Source organism: Tyto alba, unplaced genomic scaffold (assembly GCF_018691265.1).
Source record: "Tyto alba isolate M040663 unplaced genomic scaffold, T.alba_DEE_v4.0 Super-Scaffold_40, whole genome shotgun sequence".
Lineage (NCBI taxonomy): Eukaryota > Metazoa > Chordata > Aves > Strigiformes > Tytonidae > Tyto > Tyto alba.
Window position 1 is genome coordinate 5,061,431 of NW_024881316.1, and position 20,147 is coordinate 5,081,577.

Below are 20,147 nucleotides of genomic sequence, written 5' to 3' on the forward strand. Positions count from 1 at the left end.
ACTGTGTGAATAAAATATGTTGTCTCTGAAAATTAATTATAAAAAGAAATGCCACTACCACATTTAAAATTAATTATGAGATGGATCATAATGCTGCTTTGTTTATTATTTTAATTGAAAAAATAACCTGTAGCTTTCTTAACATTTGCTGATAGCCAACATTTTCCTTCAGTTGATATTTTTAATTAGTGCTTTATATATTTGAATCCATTTTATGGTTTGAGCCTACAAAACTGTTTTGTTTGGGTTTTTTTTTGAAGAATTTTTTTCTCAGCTGTAATTTCTATCTGCAAAATAAATATAAGAACCAATCATATTTTCTGGCAAGACATTCTCTAGAGATCTCTGGTCTTATAAAATAAGACAGTATATCAAGTATAGATTTTAATTCAGGTCATTACTTTGAGTAACATTGCTGTTTTAAAATAAGATCAAAGCAAAACACCATTATAATGAGTCATTACTCAGAAACAGAGGAATTAATGATACCATTTTAAATATATACCCTGATAACATGACTGAGATAAAAAAGAAAACCTGCATTCTGAACATTGCCAATTTAGATTTAGCAAATTAACTAAGTAGCTTGCATTTGTAGTATTTCACACCTTAAATTCTTAATATGCATTGCTAAATGTATTTCCTCACTGTTTGCTAATTAATGTTCTGTGGAAGTACAGCTGCTAATATTTTTGTGGTTGACATGGCTCATTTTAAAGTGATAACAGTTGCATCTGTAGTAGTGTTACAATTCAGTTCATAAATTATGGCCATACATTTTTACACCTACTATTTTGTAGGAGTACAAGCATTTGAAAAAACTGTATTTGCTAATAAAATCCACCTGGTAATATTTTAACAAAACATAGAAATACCCCCCAGACACCACCACACTATCAGTGATATTAATGACTCAGTGAGTCTTTCATGTGTTAAGTTTTAAATATTGCAGGACAGGAACATCTTATCCTGTAATATCACAAGGTCTTTTCAGGACTAATTATTGGTAATTAAAAAGACTGATATATTCTGATGGTAAAATAATTGGACTGGAACAATATTGTGAGGCAGTGCAGGGAAAAATATTTCTCTGAGGAAAATAAATAAATATTATCAGGATATATCTGGTGCAGATCAATTGAAGAAAAAGTATTCATAAATGCATGTGTTTTGTAAGATACATTTTTTTTTTCTTCTTATATTTTGAAAGAAACACAGCGGGATGTAAGAAATCCAGGAGGTTCCTGGAGTGCACTGATGAGAACTTCCTCCTCCAGATGATAGAGGAGCCAATGAGGAGAGGTGCTCTGCTGTACCTCAGACTCACCAACAAGGAGGGGCTTCTGGGGAATGTGAAGATCAATGGCAGGCTTGACTGCAGTGACCATGAGATGATGGGGTTCAAGATCCTGAGGGAAAGGAACAGGGCAAAGAGCAAGCTCACAACCCTGGACTTCACGAGAGCAGACGTTGGCCTCCTCAGAGATCTGTTTGGAAGGAGTCCCATGAGATAAGGCCCTGGAGGGAAGAGAGGTCCAAGAAAGCTTGTTAATATTCAAGGATCGCCTCTTCCAAGCTCAAGAATGTTCCATCCCAGTGAATAGGAATTCAGGCAAAATTACCAGGAGGCCTGCATGGATGAACAAGTTGCTCCTGGTCATAAACACAAAAAAGAGGCATACAGAGGGTGGAATCAAGGATACATAACCTATGAGGAATACAGAGGCATTGTCTGGGCAGCCAGGGATGAAGTTAGGAAAGCTGAAGTCCAAATGGAATTGAATCTAGTAATCCTTCCCCTTTGCTCATCCCTACTGAGGCCACAGCTGACATACTGTGTCCAGTTCTCGGCTCCCCAATAGAAGAGAGATATGGGCATACTGGAGAGAGTCCAGTGAAGGGCCACAAAGATCGTGAAGGGACTGGAGCATTTCTCATATGGAGAAAGGCTGAGAGCTGGAATTGTTTAGCCTGCAGAAGAGAAGATTTAGGGAGATCTTACCAGTGTATAGAAATACCTGAAGGGAGGGTGCAAAAAGGACAGAGCCAGGCTCTTTTCAGTGGTGCCCAGTGACCGGAGCAGAGGCAAATAGGCACAAACTAAAACACAGGAGGTCATGTCTGGATATCAGGAGATACTTTTTTTACTGTAAGGGTGGTTGACCACTGGCACAGGTTGACCAGGGAGGTTGTGCAGTCTTCAACCATGGAGATACTCCAAAGCTTTCTCAATATGTCTCTGAGCAACTAAATGTATGTGGCACTACTTGAACACGGGTGTTGGACAAGATGACCTCCAGAGGTCCCATCCAACCTCAGCCATTGTTTAATTCTGTAACACTGAAGTCAGACAAGCTGGGTTTCCAAAGCTGTCAACATTAGTCTGATGGTACTTGAGGTAATTGAATGTAGAGAAATACTGTTGTTCAAATTTAGACTAGCAATTTTCATAAAGGTTATATAAGCCTCTGCTAGTTTTCTGTGTCTGCTTTTCTTTGTCAGGGCCTTGAAGCATTATTCATAATTGCCCAGTGGTCTTACTGCTTCAGTTGTATAACTTCTGTGATAAGAAACTGGTTTTGGTACTAACATTAATGCTTACAATTTGTATACCTCCCAGCACCACATTTGAAGGCCACCTAATATGTCACGATGTTTTCTTTTTTTTGTCAGTCTGGGATCTAGTGCAGCAATCTTAATTTTTCTTATTTGTACGTTGTGTTATCACAGTTTATGTTTGTGAAGAAGATGTCATGAATCAGGTAGTCCGTTGGGTTTGCATTATCTGGTCAAATTTGAGATCGGGTGCTGATAGCATCTGGTCAATTCTTTCTGGTTTTTTTTAGTATTTACATTGGCTGCTTAGAATATAGCAAATGCTGACTAGATGAAAACAATTGTTGCATGTGTAAGCTTTTGTAGGAACTAACTAGCATTATATTTGCTGTAGAAGCATTATCGTCTATAAGGTTGAATTATGTGTCATTGTAGTGTTTTATTTCTGAACATCTAATGTTAAGAGAAAGCTCAATCATAAAACATGTTTATTATGAAAGAACTGATAGGAATCAGATGCACGTTTTCCTGTCTGTAGACTCAATTGTTATTTGTGATGTGGGGCATGGGTTCATCAAGTACTACATGTTAAAATTTATTTATTGCTCTTTGTTCTTTTTTTTCTTCAAGTAGAATTACAGAAAAATAATTATTGAGAGGAATAATATGGATGTGATATTGCTTTAAGCGTCAAAGGCCTTGATACTATAATATGTATCAAAATAACCTTGGAATGAAAATCTGTGTAGAAGAAACTAATCCACATGTTTGGGGGGAAAAAGTTGGCAATTTAGATAAAATACTTTGTTAAATAAAGTTATGCTGACAGAAGCAGGAACTTCTTGAAATTTAGAATTCCTATTTTAAAAACTCTATCGTAAACCTAGTTTGGTTATCTATCTAACATTTGTTATATCTGTCCTCTTACAGGATAAGGTAATTTGAGATTGTTTACTGGAAATGCCAGTAGAATTTTAGAAAACAAGTGTCCTCTTCTATAGATCCTGTCACAAGTTGATAAGTTTATATATAAACACAAACCACTTACAGGTTAACAGTCACTGAACTGTTTTCTTTTAGCACCATGCCTATTTATCAAAGCTGTTAGAAGTTTCCCCGTTTTGCCAATTTTATTATCTTTCAATGATTGGTAGTTGAATATTTTTAAAGTTTTATTTCTGTCAGGATAATCAAACAATCACTGTCTTCTTTTACTCATTAAAGCATTCATTTTGTTCAAGATAGCTGATGAACAAGATTTGCACAATTTCTAAACTTTATACTGGGGCCTATGAAACAACACAATCTTAATTTTCCTTTTTATTTTCTGAGTGATTTTCAACTGCAAAGTTACAGAGTAACCTTTATTTTAATAGAACTCAGATCTTTTTTTTTTTTTGTGATGTGAGACTGTAAGGTAAGCTTTGAGCCTGTCCCAGACACCTCAAGCTTTGATAGACAGTGATTCATTAGATTTGTTATGAACAGGCAATAAATAATTGCCCTTAAATCATAATCATAACTTGCAGGCAAGTTACTACTGAATTTCATTGGATAAGATTCGGTTCTATGGGGCTTTTGTTCATAGCAGCTGGCACTTAAATAGAAATTATTTTTGAGTATAGTATATGAGAAATTTGCATTTCTATTTCTATTCAAAACAGCTGTCGAGAATTTTGGGAGGGAAGCAGTGAGATGCTTTCTTTAGTGTGACCGCTTTATGTCTGATTTTAAATTTAAAAATGCTACTTTCTTGGATTCTTGTGGTAAGGTCACATGAAGTGACTGCTGAGTATGTTGTCATTGTGGGAAATGGAGAGTATTAAAATTGTTTGGCAATTGGCGATTGAATCTACCTCAGTTTTATCTGTTTGGCAGTCTGTTACTTAGGGACTTATACAAAAAGGGAAGCCATTGCAAGAGCATGCAAGAAATGGCACCATAATAGAGTTTTACCACAGATGTATCTACATGAAACAATTTGGAAATTACCTTGTCCAGGACTGGTTGAAGTTGTTCAATCTGTTTTGCCAGTGCAAGGATCAAGATATCAAAATGTACAACTTGAAAGTATGCTTTAGGGAGAAAGAGTTTCATAGGGAACTGGGAACTATCAGCCCAAGCTTAAGTATGAGGCGTTTACTGTGCTGTGATGAAGGTTAGAAATATTTTATCACAGATAATTTTTAGTGGTACATATGAATGAATCTCACGATTATATAAGGAGTTGATTCTGGATAGCTGGTTAATTGTTCTAATGTAGAAAATATATACAAATGATGCACAGTAGCTTGAAGGTATTAGTTGATACTTCCATATGGTATTCCATACTCAATCTTACTAATGGCCGTCCAACATGTACAGATGCAGCAAACTGTGTCCTCCTCATATATAAGTAGTTAAAACTTAAGATAGCTTTGTTAAGCTCTACACTGCATTTACTCTGCTGTATATTAAAGTACTGGGGTTTTGTAAATTTGAATCTGGATTTTTCTTTGTAAATACCTAATGTTTCTTTTTTTTCTCTACTAGATGCTTGTGACTACTCCAGAGAAATGGGATGTAGTGACAAGAAAAAGTGTTGGTGATGTAGCCCTCTCTCAGCTGGTAAAACTCTTGATTCTCGATGAAGTTCATCTATTGCATGAAGACAGAGGACCAGTACTTGAAAGTATAGTAGCACGTACTTTACGTCAGGTAAGAACTAAAAATCCTCAAAATAATTTTAATTTGGTCAAGAATAAATAGGTTTCAGTATTAAAGGAAAAATGCTTAGACAATTAAATCAAAATGCTTAGGTAGCTTACAATTATAGCTGTTCTGTACTAAGAATGAAGAAGAATTTTTGTCTTCTAACTTTGTATTATATCAATTATCAGATTCATAGGATTCATAATTAATTACAGATCTATTTTTCTACTTATGATTTCTTAACATTAATGTACTTACTGTACAGGTAGCAGCAAAATTAAACATATTTAAACAAATAATAATCAGGTTAATGTTTTAATGTAACCAAAATTGAAAGTATTTTCTTACCAGGAATGATGATTTTTAATTAGTAATTTTCCTAGGAGAAAATTTTATTTTAATTAAAAGTAGTGTCTTAAATCTAGGTAAAACTATCAGCACTGCTAGAAAAATGCTACGTAATTTTTACTTTAGCATAATTGGTCCTGGCTTTCTTCTCCATGCTTTAGTTGTACGTTTTAAATACCAAGATTTGACAAAGGAGAAAAGGATGAATGTGTAGGTTTTTCTCTTAAATCTTGTACGAAAGAAGGATTCAGAGTTAGGCAATAAATAAAATTGGTCTCAGTTATGAGCTGTGCACTTAGAATAAAAATATGGAATGTAGGCATGAATAAAAAGGATCGAATTAGGGTAAATAATGGTAAGAAGAGGATAGAGTGCCTTTTTTTTTTTTGTCATGCAGAACAAAAGTATGTCAATACAAATAATCTGTAACAGACTAAAAATAAACACAACTGGTATTGGTTTTGCTCTATTTGTAGCATATTAAATGTTTAAAACCTTTCAGCTTTCAAGATGCTTTTTTCTTGGTAAGGCTACACTAACCTTGTAAAGACTGTCTAAATCACATGATTCCAGTTCCTCTAAGAGAATAAATGGATATTTGCTGTAATCCAGTACTGAAAGTGTAAAGTACCTGCATAAAGAAGAACAGTAATAATTGAGTAATGATTCCTTAGAAGAACCTATACTGAAAAGATTATTTTTTTAATGGAGAGCAGGGCTTTGTAAAGTTTAGGCTAGTTCAAGGGCACAGAAGCTTCACCTATTCGATGTTGTGTTTGCTTTCTTAAATGGTTTTGATAACCTTGTTTTCCTTAGGTGTCTTTAAAGGACAGCATCTCAGCTTTTTGCAGTGACCATGATGGTCACTGTCTTCATGTCGGATTGCAAGACTCATTCATTTTTTAATGCCAAGTTTTATGAGACTTGTCAGGTAGGCTTCAGCTGTCCAGAAAGACATCTAGAGCCATTTTATCTGCCCTACATTATTCAGCTGGGCATCTGGTCTCTGCTTCGTTTGGACACAAATCTCCCATAGTTCTTTCCTTTTGTGTCTGTCAAGCCTGTACAGGTAACTCAAGGAATATAAAATCTGAGGCAATTATGTCTTGGGTACTGAATCTTACCCTTAGTGTATTTGTTGTAACATAGCAGTACTTTGCTTCAATGCTCATTTAAAAAATAGCTTTCAAGGGTACTTTAATCTTCTAAGATTTCAAGGTTTGTTTTACGTAACAAGTTGGAATTTAATTCATCTGGAATTCAAGCTACTCATTTGTAACCATTCCTTACTTGAAACAGTTGGGAAGAAAAGCAAAACACAAATCTTGAAATTAACTATCTCGTGACCTTTCTGAAGACTTTATTCTAAGTTGATAAGAAAGGGAGTAATGGAGACCACTATTCATCTTTACAAGAAGGTAGTTGAAGAGAGGGAAAATTTACAGTGTGAAAGTACACTAAAAAAACCCCACAGTTAAACAGAAAACAAAACTACTTGTAGAAATATTTATAATTAGGCAGTAAAACACAATTCCAGACAAAAATATTTTGAATTGCAACCCTCCCGGAGAGGGACAAAGAAACAGGAGATGTTTTGTACAACTTTTTTACCTTTTTAATATGGAAACAAATAACAAGAGGGTTAGTTTTAAAAATTACACTGAAATGTTATACTGCAGCATCTGAGCCTGCAAGCATAGCTCTGTGAAGTTTGCAGTATGCATCCATAACTAATTATGAAATTACTGGAACTTTTATTTGAATGACTAAAAAAGATAACCATGCATTTTCTGATTTCAGAAATATTTCATTGGAGTTTAGTGAAAATACTATTACAGATGTTCTAAATTTAAACATATCACATCTAATTTTTTAATGATATTTTGAAAAGAATAAAATATTGGGTTACGTTTCTTCAGTTCTGTTCCCTGCTCATCGTTCTGTTTTTTGCATTTTGATGCAAATTCAAAAATGACCCCAGAGCAGGAACTAAACCCAGGATATTCAGCCAATCCTGAAGAATGTCCTTCTGACTTCGATGATTCCATATGGAACATTAAGCTCCTCTCCAGCTCTTCTGAAAGTAGTTCTGTAATATATTTTCATTGATATCTATAGAAACATCATGCTTATTCAATACTCGTGAACACAAGAGTGAAGAATAATTGTTCAGTTCTTTAAAAACAAATGAAAAACAAAACAAAAAACATTGACATCAATCTAAAATATCATTCTGTCAATTACACCACTGCAGCAATTGCTGAAATCACTTTACTTGATTTGTATACTGGTTTAAGACATCAGAAATATTGACTGCTTTTTTCTAATTTGTAGCGGAGGGATTCAGAAAGTGATTAGGAAAATAATTCAAAGAAAAATCCATTGCAGATTAATAATCACTAGATCAGACTGGAGGCTGTAGTAATTGGGGGCTATGCTGGCAAATATCACTGATATTTTCCCAGTTTCTGTACCCTCCCTTTTGGCCCCTGTGGGAGACAGTGTATCGAAGCAGTTGGATTTTTGATTTGACCTGGAACAGTCATTTCTTGTATCACTTCTAGGACAGAACTGTGATAAATTCCTTTGAATGCGACTTCAGCCTTTTCAATAAATCACTAATAGCTACTCTAATAATGGTGTGTGCCTCTAATTTTATCTGGATCATACTTCCCTATCTTGTATATGAGACTGTCTTACAAGACAATGTCATGACTCCTGTTCAGGTCAGGATGTATAATGTAGTGCCTTTTACATTTTGCAGGACTTGTTATCCTGTCTTACAGCAGAAGCATCTCTCCTGTTTTGCTGGAGTGTGGGAGGGTTGTTTTGCTTAGATAGGATAATAGAAAGACAATGGATTTGAATTTTTTTTTTCTTTTTAAGAGTTAGTGTCCAGCTAGCTACTTGGGCCTGCAACTATGCCAGAAAATAATGTTTTGAGATATGTATTCATATGCTATACAAATACATTCTCAAAACGGGAATATCCTGATGCATTAGCAGGTCTGTCCTAATTTGTATGTCAAAATACGTGAATTATTGTTGTACTTTTCCCCCAGATGAACACTGAGTCACACCACTTACTGTAAGACTTTAACATGTTCATTTTAACTTATGGCATTTTTTAGAATCAGATTTTTTTCAAACCTGGAAGCAGCGTATATATTGGAATTGCTGACAGTTTTACTCATAGCAGAATGAACAGCATATTCGTGCGTGTTTGCACTTTTCAAATTTTAGAGAATGTTTTTGCAAGTGATTTAAATTGACTTTGCTAAACATTTTGGTGGGAAAATTGCTTTAAGCTCTGTTATGTACTGTAGGTATAACATCAAACAACTTCTTTGAATCCAATTTATAGCTTTGATGTTTAAAGTTTTAGTCTAGAGCATAATGCAGATGTAAAACTGAAATGCTTAAACTTTTTAATCAAACTTTCAACACTTCTGTAATATCTACTAAGCTTATTAGCTTGAAAGAAAAAAATTGACTGCTTTTAAAGGACACTGAATTATTTTGTCATAATTATTCAGCGACTTTGATGACTTTGCTGCTTATGGTATTTTTTCACAAAAAGCATACTGAATATTATATTTGAGTGATACGTGAGTTTTGATACCTTCTCTCAACTATGTGAATGATAAATTAAATAAAAGAAAATCCATAGTAAAGGATTTCTCAGATTTTGGAGTACTAAAGCTCCCATCTTAGCCATGCAAATATTGTTCCCATCACAGTCTCATTCTTCAAATTTAAGTTTCAGTTGCTTTATGTTTTTGTATTAGACCAAGAAAGTTGCTAGATAAATAATAGGTGGGACAACACAGCAGGACAAGCAATCCAGGAGACTCCCAGAGTGCACTGATGAGAACTTCCTCCTCCAGGCCAGCGAGGAGAGGTGCTCCGCTGTACCTCGGACTCACCGACAAGGGAGGGACTCGCTGGGGATGAGAGGATCAAAGGCAGCCTTGGCTGCAGTGACCATGAACTGGCTCACGTTTCCGTTCTGAGCTTTCTTTCCTCATGAAACCTTGATTAAGAAACGTTCCCTCTCAGCCATCATGTAGTTTTCCTTGCTCTGGATGCATTTTCAATATCTAGTTCCTTATTATCTCCTCTACCTCTTTCTTTCTGTCCCTTTGGTTCCCTCTTTCACCTTCTTACTAGAAATCAGAACCAAACAAGTTCAGAGGTTTCTCACCCAAAGCCAAATTCCTATTTGTTATCAAATTAGGAATTTTTATATGCTTGGAATCCCATTCTTGATTAAGAAAATTTGAGCAGTTAAAAAAAAAAAAGGCAAGGCTGATAGTTAATGACCTAAACCCAGATGATTAGATCTATGTATCTTGTGTCTAATGGTAGCCCACTGTAGTTCCTGTATGTGTCTTTTGGCACTAGAATGGCATTGACATTTCAGCTGGTTCTTCATTTCTTGTCTTGAGTGACTGCTGTTAGTCTTTTGTCTCTCGGATGTTGCTTATATAGACTAACCAAGTTTCTCAGCGTCGTCATTTTTAATACATGTCAACAATACTGTGTATAGAATTTTGTGTTAGTTTAGGTTGTGGCATACACAGAGGTAGTGTTTTCCTCCTATTACTCTGTTCTGTCCATTTTATATCTCTAAGAATTTCATGTACTTAATTTGCTAACACATCATCTTTGGAGCTTGCATGCAGATCCTTGATCATTAAGTCCTCAGACAAACCTCTTTATAGTTGCTTCAGGATTCACTTGTTGCTATAAGAATGTTTCCTGAGAATTTTGCAGCTGTGGCCTGTTTTAGAATGATCTAAATTAAAAGAAATGTAGTTTGAAAGGGACCATCAACCTAGATTTATCTGTATGGCTGATGCACACATCAGTTACATTAATTCTGCCATCACCTGCTCTTCTTGTCACCAGTTATTTTTTATTTACTGCATATCATGGATAAAATTACTGAATAGAGTTCAGCTTACAAGGCAATTAGAGGCATCCCTTTTTAATTACTGTTTTTCAATTATGCATTCTCTTTAAAATCTGTCAGTTCATCAGCTTGTGATAAATTTAATACATGTTTTCTTGCTATTCCATGATGTTATTTTTAAACAGTATGTTGTGCAGCTGTATGTGTAATGCCTTACATGACTGTAGAGCTATCTTGTTATCTTTTCTGGCAAGCTTGTAGTTGTGTAAAAATTACTTTTTTAAAACAAAATACTTTTTTAAAACAAAACTTAATCTCCATTTGTTTGGAATATGTTATGTATCAGATATTTTAATTAATCTTCAGAAGCTTTATTACTTCGGATGGAAGTGATGTCAGGAAGTCATTCTGCGGGTCATTTTTTATTATTGATATGTGAGCATTTTTCCATTTTCATGTTATATTCATGGAGTTTAAAAGGTAATAGTGATTGTCATATGTTTTATGTTCTTTCATAATATGGTAAAGCAGTTAAACTGGTCTGTAGAAGGGTTCATATTTCTTTTTGCTTCTTAGTTTGGGAACAAAACAGTAAGCATAGCATGAAAATGCATTCTGCCATTCAAGAAAAACTGACATGGCGTTGTGCAGGACATAGAAATCTCTTATTAGGTATATTCAAAATGTCATTTCTTAATGCAAAGTATTGCATACTTAATATTTAGCTGAGGGAAAATAATATGTCTTCTAGTACTTTCTGCATGGTTACATTTTTTCAGTACTTCTAGATTTTTAAATATGTTCTAAATGGAGGACTGAGATCACAGTATTTTCAGGGTTCATTGGAAGCAGAGTAAAACTCATTTATAAAATTACTTAACTAGATGGTTGCTTAGTAACAAATGCATACAGTGCAGAGTGTTTGAGTTGTAGATAACATCCTATGTAGAATCTTTAAAACAGTATTAATAATTGCATTTTTACTATGTGCTTTTGATTTTGCAATATTACTGGGTTTTCCATTTTTTGTTCCTATGAAATCACCTAGGAAATTACCACCTATATGGACTGATAGATAACTTATTTCTTTCATTAGACAGCAAACGATATCAATAAACAAGTAAACACTGGTGAAACATTCTAACAAACTTCCTTCTTAGTCATTTTGAAACACCTTTAATTTTTGTTTTTATGTTTTAGGAATTCCTCCTTTTTTTTCCTTTCTTTTTCTCCTTTTTTTGGGATAACGGGAAAAACACAGATCTTGTGAGAGACTGAGACTTAGACCCATTCTGTGTGTAGGGTGGTGTCTAACATAACTAATGTGAATCCCCATATGCAGTACTTCATTATTACCACTGTTGAGCTGGGAACTCAGGAACCTAAGTTAAGAATTAATCTTCTTGCACATCTGGACTAAAAATTAAGAAATGCTTATGTCTAATTTTCCATGTATCTTGTCTTTACTGTACATCTGAAGGGCATACAATCTGACTCTAGAGGGTGTGTAGAAGTGATCCTGGGTCATCTGAATATCAGATTAATTTCTAGCCAGTGGACAGTTCTTCAAAGATTAGAATACATAAACTTGTCTGCTTCACTTAGTTCTGTGCTTAAGTTGAACAATCAGGGATAGGCTTTCCAGCTTGATTATAATTCATTCTGTGAATGTGATTTTTTAATACATGAAAATGGGAAGACTGCCAAGATCACAAAGTTCAGGAAGAACTTTAGAAGTCAGATAAAAGAGTATCTTTATGCATACTCTGAATTCTCTCAAGTGGCGGCTGTAATGTAATGAGATGATATGCAAATCTTAAAACCTATTAGGAAGAAAATGATCCTGCTGTGATCAATTTACAATCCAGAGAGGCACTTCCCGTACCTGATCCTTTATCATTTACAGTGTAAACGCAGATGATGCTTGAGTGTGAAATCAGTGCTAGAAATCTATATTCTGTTTATTTTTTCAGTATACAGAGAATTTCATGGTGTGATAATTGTGTTATATGAATGTGTATGGTGAACATGCTGTCAATTCTCAACGTGCCATTGTGAATGCTTCTGAGTTAGATATACTAATTAGCTATGTCAATTAAATGTAATGATGGCAATTTAATTTATTACTTCCAGTGTAACATCAAATAAATAAAATATTGTAAAGCTTTTGAAGAATATGATATGTAAATACTGTGATAGTTCAGTTTTCTAAAGAAAGCCTTGTAAGTTCCAAATGGTGCTTATATTTTTACTGAGATAATTAAACACATATGAAGATTAAAATGTTTGGGGTTGTGTGCCAGTAGTGAAGAAAATGTACACAGCAGCATACCACCAGCCAGTGATAGGGAATGTAAACAGAAAACTTTGTCATCCAGAATGTCTTTTCAGTATTTTTTACTTCAATTTCAGGAAAAGACTATGTGTTCGTAGTTTCTTGTATATGAAAGCATAATCTCTGATTGGGATTCCTAGGACCAAATAATAAGTGAACCAGCACATGAAAAATATTAATGTTTGAATGGACTGTATTTACAAAGGGCATCTGCACACTTTCAAAACTTACTTTTCTCTAGAAGCTTCTGAGAGCAAAATGCATTAATGCTTGCTCTTCAAGGGAAAGTCAGAAAAGTGGTTGAAAATTGTATGCAAAGATCTCTATTCTAAAAATGTATTAGAATTCTAAAAGCCATTATGAAAAATAAAATCTCTGTAGTGCTTGGATAGATGAATAATAGATAAATAATTTAAACTGAATTATAATCACAGAGAAAATGCAAAGATAAATCATGTGTGTTATGGTTGCATATTCAGGTAATTTTGTTTTTCTAGCTTCAAGCACCATTTTAGTCACTGCTGTTTGTATATTGCCAGATATGATTACAAGAATAAACCAAACTCATTCTGTATATATATGTGATCATGTGCAGGCACATAGCATTTTACAGTTTGAATTTGATGTGACCATAAAATAATTGGGAGAATTGTCATGATACATTTGGGTTTTTAGGGTAAATGTACCTCTTTTTTCTTCATGTTTATTTTTTAAAATATATTCATTATTGATATTTTGTGTTGCTAAGTGGATATAAAAGTAGATGGTAAAAAATAAATTTTTTTTTGTTTGGATGGCCTAGAAAAAAGTTAAAGAAATTGATAGAATGATTTAGAGTCTTAGTAGTCTTTATTTAATTATGAAGACTAACAAAATGGTACTATAGAGCAAAAGACATTATTACCCATTTTTTTTATAGCACTCTGACTTGATTTTTGTGGCTTGATATAAATAGGAAACTAATTGTCCAAATAATTTGTAAATTTTAGATTTATAAATTGAAAAAATAATGTAAGCATGATATACATACACACAAATATATGTTAAATATAATATAAAATATGAAAAAATACATTTTGTTTTTAAATGTGCTATGCATATTAGTAATTTTAATTATTTGCTTGTGTTGACTCTCTGCTGCGGTTCTCGTGCAGTTGTAATTCAGGGTTTTCAATCAGCTCCTTAACTCCAGGGCCAACTGCCAGATAAGTGAAGTTAAGTGGCTTCTTTTTACAAAGGATTTGAAAATGGCAAGTGTCAGTAAACTGTAACTGTTCTCTAGGCATTGTTTAAATTTTGAAAGAAACTGAACCAACAGCTTACAGTTAATAGCTGAAAAATTCATACTTCACAGTTATCAAGCAGAGATCTTGTTAATTGTTTAAATACTTGAAATGCTTTCCTACCTTCAGATGGAACTGAGCACATATTCAGACTAGTACTATCAGGATCTTAGATTTAAAAAAAAAATGATTACTGAATTTGGCAAAATCAAGTAATGTTTCCCAGATTGGAGCTCAGTTATACTTTCTAATAGTTGTACTTGTTATCAGGCGATTGTGAACAAAATACAGGATAAATATATCAGCAAGTGGTTACTGTTCTTACAGATTCAAGTTTAATTAGAGATGGGGGGGGGGGGAAAAAAGTGTATGAGCATGAAGTAAATTAAACTTTTGTACTGGGTGCAGGTGCCCAGGCACTGGCAGTGGGAGAGGCTGCAGGGCGGCCTGTGTGAGGGGAGGCCGGGGCCGCGCCGTGCTGAACATGTCCGGTTCCAGCTGGCTCCAGTGGGCCCACCGCAGGGCACGGCCGGGCCCAGCAGCCAAGATGGTGGTGCCTCTGGGAAAGCGTATTTAAGAAAGGGTAAAAACACTGCATAGCAGTTGAGAGAGAGAAGAGGGAAGAAAAAAGTGTGAGAAACAGCCCTACAGACACCAAGGTCAGTGCAGAAGGAGGTGGTGCTCCAGGGGACGGAGCCAAAGCCAAAAAACAAAAACAAAAAAACAAACAAACAAACAAAAAAAACCCACAACAACAACAACAAAACAAAAAAAAAAAAAAAAAAAAACAAACACATCCACTTCCCTGCTCCTCCCCCCTCCATGCCCCCCACTCTCCCCCCCCGCCCCCCCAAAAAAGGACAAAAACCAAAACCAGACCTCAAACACCTCAAAGCTGTGTTGTTGAGGTTGACTGTAGCCCTTAGGTCATCACATAATCCAGCTATAGAAAGTTGTGTAAGAAATTATAATGGTGCTTTTGTTCCCTGAAGATGGAAGACTTGTGAAAATGAAACCTCGCATTTGTCCCAGCCATCTCAGAATTTGCATTTACATATAAGATTTTCTTTTATATAGGCTTTCCTTTGCAAAAGTACTCTTTATATAAGTGCAGAAGTGTCAATCAGCAGGTTTTTTCTGTCATTTAGTTGGTTGCATCCACAGTTTAAGCATCCGGATTTTTTGCCATGGGACGTGTCCATTACCAGGCAGTGTAGTGGTTTACTTTATCTGCTCGATGTCTGTGGAGTTGTGGGGGCTGGTGGTTTCTTTTGGGATTTGGTTTATTACATTGGTGTGCTTGTCATTTGCCAGGTCTGTGTTATGATATAGTGTATTTTATCTTCCTTGAAAATGCTCCCCATACACTTTTTAATCATCTTTTTTGAAAACTTTTAATTCAACTGTTTTAATTACATGCCGTTTCCTTTAACTCAAATACCTGAGTGATTCAAAATCTCTATTCTAAGTAAAACCATATATTGTTTTGAATAGGACTTAGCCAGGTAGAAGTTACCAGCCTTATCATCAGACATTCACACATTTGAAACAAGTTGAGAACTTGTATGTGGCTTCAGTTATAGTGTCTAAAGAGCCTTTTGATTAAAATTATCGTGAACTTTGCTTCTGAATAATTATACTAGTAAGAAAGCTGCAGGCCAGCCTTCATGGCTTTTAATATACCTGGAGGAAGTGGGAAAATTCTTTCATACCTTCCTCATTCAAATCTTTTGGCTGGTTTTATTCTTTTTGAAAATTATCTGGAAATACATATAACATGCACGCTTCTATATGGGACAGAGTATTTCATTGTAAAGCACCATTTCTGTTCCTTATCAAATGGGAAGGCATGTAATGCAAACATTTGGGGAATTAAAAAAAAAAAAAAAAAACACATAGGAAAAAATGTCGGTTACAAAGAACTAGAACAGATTGTCTAAGAGTTGTAGAAAGGTCTAAGCAAAAGTCAAGAATGACACAAATTACATTCTTTTTTTTTCTTTTTTTGTTATTCAGAACTGTGGTGTGATTTGGAATAAGGAAGAAATGATACCTAATTATCTGTCCTAGTTTTGCTTATAAATTGAAATATCCCTTCTTAACAAAACCAGTCTTACAGCTATTGTTCCTGCATGTTAGTTAATGACTGCTAACCTTTTGGAGGGCAAAAGTACAATAAAATAGAAGGATGAATGAGCAAGATTTGATGGAATTGCAGAATGTTCTGGTTTCTTCAATATAGAATAATCACTAACATCTTGTTCACCTTCTGTAAAAAGTATTAACTGCTGCTTTCACATTACCATTGTATAAGGGGTGTTGTAAAACTCTGTGCTTGATTTCTTGGCTTATAACACTTGGTTCACTTACAGGTTTTCCGTTTTTTAATAGGTTGAATCTACACAAAGTATGATTAGGATTTTGGGCCTGTCAGCTACATTACCCAATTATCTTGATGTTGCTACATTTCTACATGTCAATCCCGTCATTGGACTATTCTACTTTGATGGCCGTTTCCGACCTGTACCGCTGGGACAAACCTTTATCGGAATTAAGACAACCAATAAGGTAAAGAATTATGACTGCCAAAGAAAGGGCTGCTGTTTGTTTTGATCATGTTTCATGTATGTATGTGTAGGGTGTACAGGTTTGTTATGCTACAGGTGTTCTGTGAAGTCTATTTTCTTCTGTATAAAGATACACATAATTGAAATGTGCTTTAAGAATCATATTTCCTCAGTTTACAATATTTGCAAATAGGCCTTGTTGCAGTTGGTTACAGTTAGCTTTGCATTGCCTCCACTTCGCTAATAAATTTTGCTTCATGAAGGAGAAATCATCACGCTCAACTGCAGAGTCACTGTAGCAGGTGATTATTCTGCCTTTCTCATTTCAGTTTTTCATTTTGCTAGAAACAGTGGTGCTTCTTGTTTGGCTGTAGGGATCCATGAGGAATGTTATAAGAATATTCATTTATGAAACCTGAAGATAGATAGACAGATAGATAGACAGATAGATAGATAGATAGATAGATAGATAGATAGATAGATAGATAGATAGATAGATAGATAGATAGATAGATAGATAGATAGATAGATAGATAGATAGATAGATAGATGGATAAACACAACACACATTAATACCAGTTGGACATAAATTATTGATGAAAACCTTAGCATGCTAATCCATTAACTATCATATGTGCACTTTTGATAGAAAACACGTTAAAGTAGTCCCTAAATAAGCTTCTTCACTCTTTGTGCTCCTGCTCATTTTGGGAAGCATTAAGGCCATGTTCAGTGTAATATTCCTATTAAGAATCGTAAGTGCAGTGCCACTTGACATGTAAGTTATAGTTCTTTAAATACAGGACACTTTTCCATAAAATTTCCCATGCGTCTCACTAGCTGATAATTAAAGTTTATATAGCTTAACTTTTAGAAGAGCGTATTCTGTTATGATTTGAATTAATAGAAATCGAAACATTTTCAATTAAAAGTTAATTTCATAGTTTAATAATAGCATTTTTTTTCTTTTTTGTAAAAATGGACATTGACTTTCTTACTAGGATATTTAAGTAGTTCGTTCCATCTGCAGTGCAGGAAAGAAACTTATTTCACAACTGTAGGGAGCCATTTCAAGTTTATACACACAAGAGTAGTTTACCATATGGTGCTTACCATGATTTGCATTTTTTAACCTTCATTAATTGTTTCAAGTACTTTCACTGTTATTTGCTGTTGCTTTTCTTTAATCTTTTCCTGATACTTGATTTGAATATTTAGTTTATTTCCACTGTATGGTAAGAAAAAAGGAAAGACTCCATTTCTTCATACTCAATTTAGAATGCATTTGTGATTTAAAAATCAAAGAAATATACAATTAATCCTGTAAAATTTTAAATCTTTACAAACCCAGTAAGTTTTCTAAGAAAACATGAAGAGATTAGGAAATATTAGGAGGTAGTAGTTATTCTGAAATGTGAATACCTGGCAGACTGTTTTGGTAATACCACAACCGGGAGTTTTTCTTTTTGCTGTTCAGAAGAATGTCATTACAGATTTCATTGAGTAAAATATATTTTGCAATCAATATACTTTATAGCAAACTAAAAGTATTAAGCCACTTTGAAAAAGGATTCTATTCAGAATAATACTAAAGCTACCAGATTATTGCTAATATCAACATCCTTCTGGTCTACATGAGAGCAGGAGAGCAATGTAAGAACCCACAGAATCAAAAGCAGTTCTGGCCGAACATCAGCAAGTGCAATCAATGCTATGTCTGTATCCACACTGATGAGTTGCAAGGACATAGAAGACTATTAGTAACTTTAGGTCGATGCTTTGCCAGAACTTCCTGACATCCTTCATCCCTGAAACCTTCCCAAAAAATTGGAACTGATTAGTGATTTGTGGAATCATGTGCAGACTGTAGGAAAGCTTTCAAAGGCAAGAACAGCTGTATTTATTGTGTACAAAAGTTAGCCAGGAAAGCTCTTAAAATGCTGAACATTGAAACTCTTAGAGCATATGGGACCAAGGCTGAAGTTTGACTTCTTCAGTTGGTGGTATGTTAATGTCAGTTATTTTTCTTTATGCATGTTCATGCTTTCCTCTTTAGGTATAAATGAAAAGAATACATAAAGTTATATTTGTATGTATGTGTGTGTATATATGTCCTCATGTGTATTTGTGCACTGCCCGTATATGTTTTTCCTTAATGATTTTCACTTGCTATTATTTGAAAAAATAATTAATTAAAACACTAACCTATCATTTTCAGAATAATTAGACTGGCTACTTGTGTCTTGCACATACGTCTGTATTATCTTATCTTCTTATTACTCTACTTGTATGATTCCAAATATGAGTTTTCTTCTTCCCTCTAAAGCTGTGATTTTCAACTTGCAGCTATTCTAGATAACTCCAAGTACTAAATTTCCATTTTTGATTTTTAAATGCTTTGCTCTTGTAAAACATTTCTTTGTGCCAAAAAAAAAATTGGTTATAGAACATGAGTGGCCAAATTAAGAATGGAGTGATTGCTCTGATTTTGAACTTAATCTATTTATTTTGACTTGTTACAACTGAAATACTGAGGTGCATTCAAGTAGATACATGTGATTTATATTGTGATGCATTAAAGAAATAGAAAAAAAGAAATCTTTATAACAGCTTGAAGAATACTTTTTATTTCAACTGAACTCTTTATTTTGGAACCTTCCTGGAACATTTTATTTATCCATAACTGGAAACTGTACATGGTACGCCCCACTGTTCCCATGCATGACCCAACTACAAAGAAATTTCTGTTCTCTACTGCAAAAAAGCCGCCAATCAGTAATTTCTTAGATACGTATATCTATATCTGCAATGTGAGAACTATTTTTATATTACCAAGTAGAAGGTCTTAATGTTGGGTAGGATAACGTATTAAATAGATATCTCATCCATATCCTGTAGAAGTAAGATTCCTTAATATGAAACAGATAAAAACTAGAACTGGTTTATGTCTGTTTGGTCATTAATAAAGTAAACAAAGTCATGTAATAAATTTTCTATCCACTGCCATTACTCATACTTTGTTTACTTATTTGCATGTTCTATTTGAGAATTTAAGAATACCAAAATGATATTGTGAGGAATGGGAACCAGGATATTGTAAATTTATCTGCATAATCACATTTTGCTTTCATGGATCACTGTAAATTGCTTGAAATGTAGTAGAAAATACATAAAGATAGAAATGCTTTTAGTATGAAGCATGATGTTTGTTTTTTCAGGTGCAGCAGCTGAATCATATGGATGAAGTATGTTATGAAAATGTGCTGAAGCAAATAATGGCTGGACACCAGGTATTTATTTTTCACTTTGGTTTGCATTCAGAACATACATTAGTTAGTTTTGATCATCTTAACTATGTATTAAGAAATGTTTTTATAATTATTATTTTGAGATATGTCGCTTTAGCAGTCATCTCTAATCTTGAAAACACTTCATAGAAGCAGCATGCAACA

At 34.3% G+C, this 20,147-nt stretch overlaps 1 protein-coding gene across 1 annotated transcript in view; it reads left to right on the forward strand.

Moving 5' to 3' along the window:
* The window catches only part of LOC116959307 (activating signal cointegrator 1 complex subunit 3-like), a 160,482-nt gene that overhangs the window by 110,109 nt on the left and 30,226 nt on the right, over positions 1 to 20,147 (forward strand). The window contains exons 11-13 of the mRNA XM_042803432.1: positions 5,089 to 5,253; positions 16,520 to 16,696; positions 19,914 to 19,985. Of these exons, the coding sequence (XP_042659366.1) occupies positions 5,089 to 5,253; positions 16,520 to 16,696; positions 19,914 to 19,985 (414 nt within the window). The remainder of the gene's footprint in view (positions 1 to 5,088; positions 5,254 to 16,519; positions 16,697 to 19,913; positions 19,986 to 20,147) is intronic.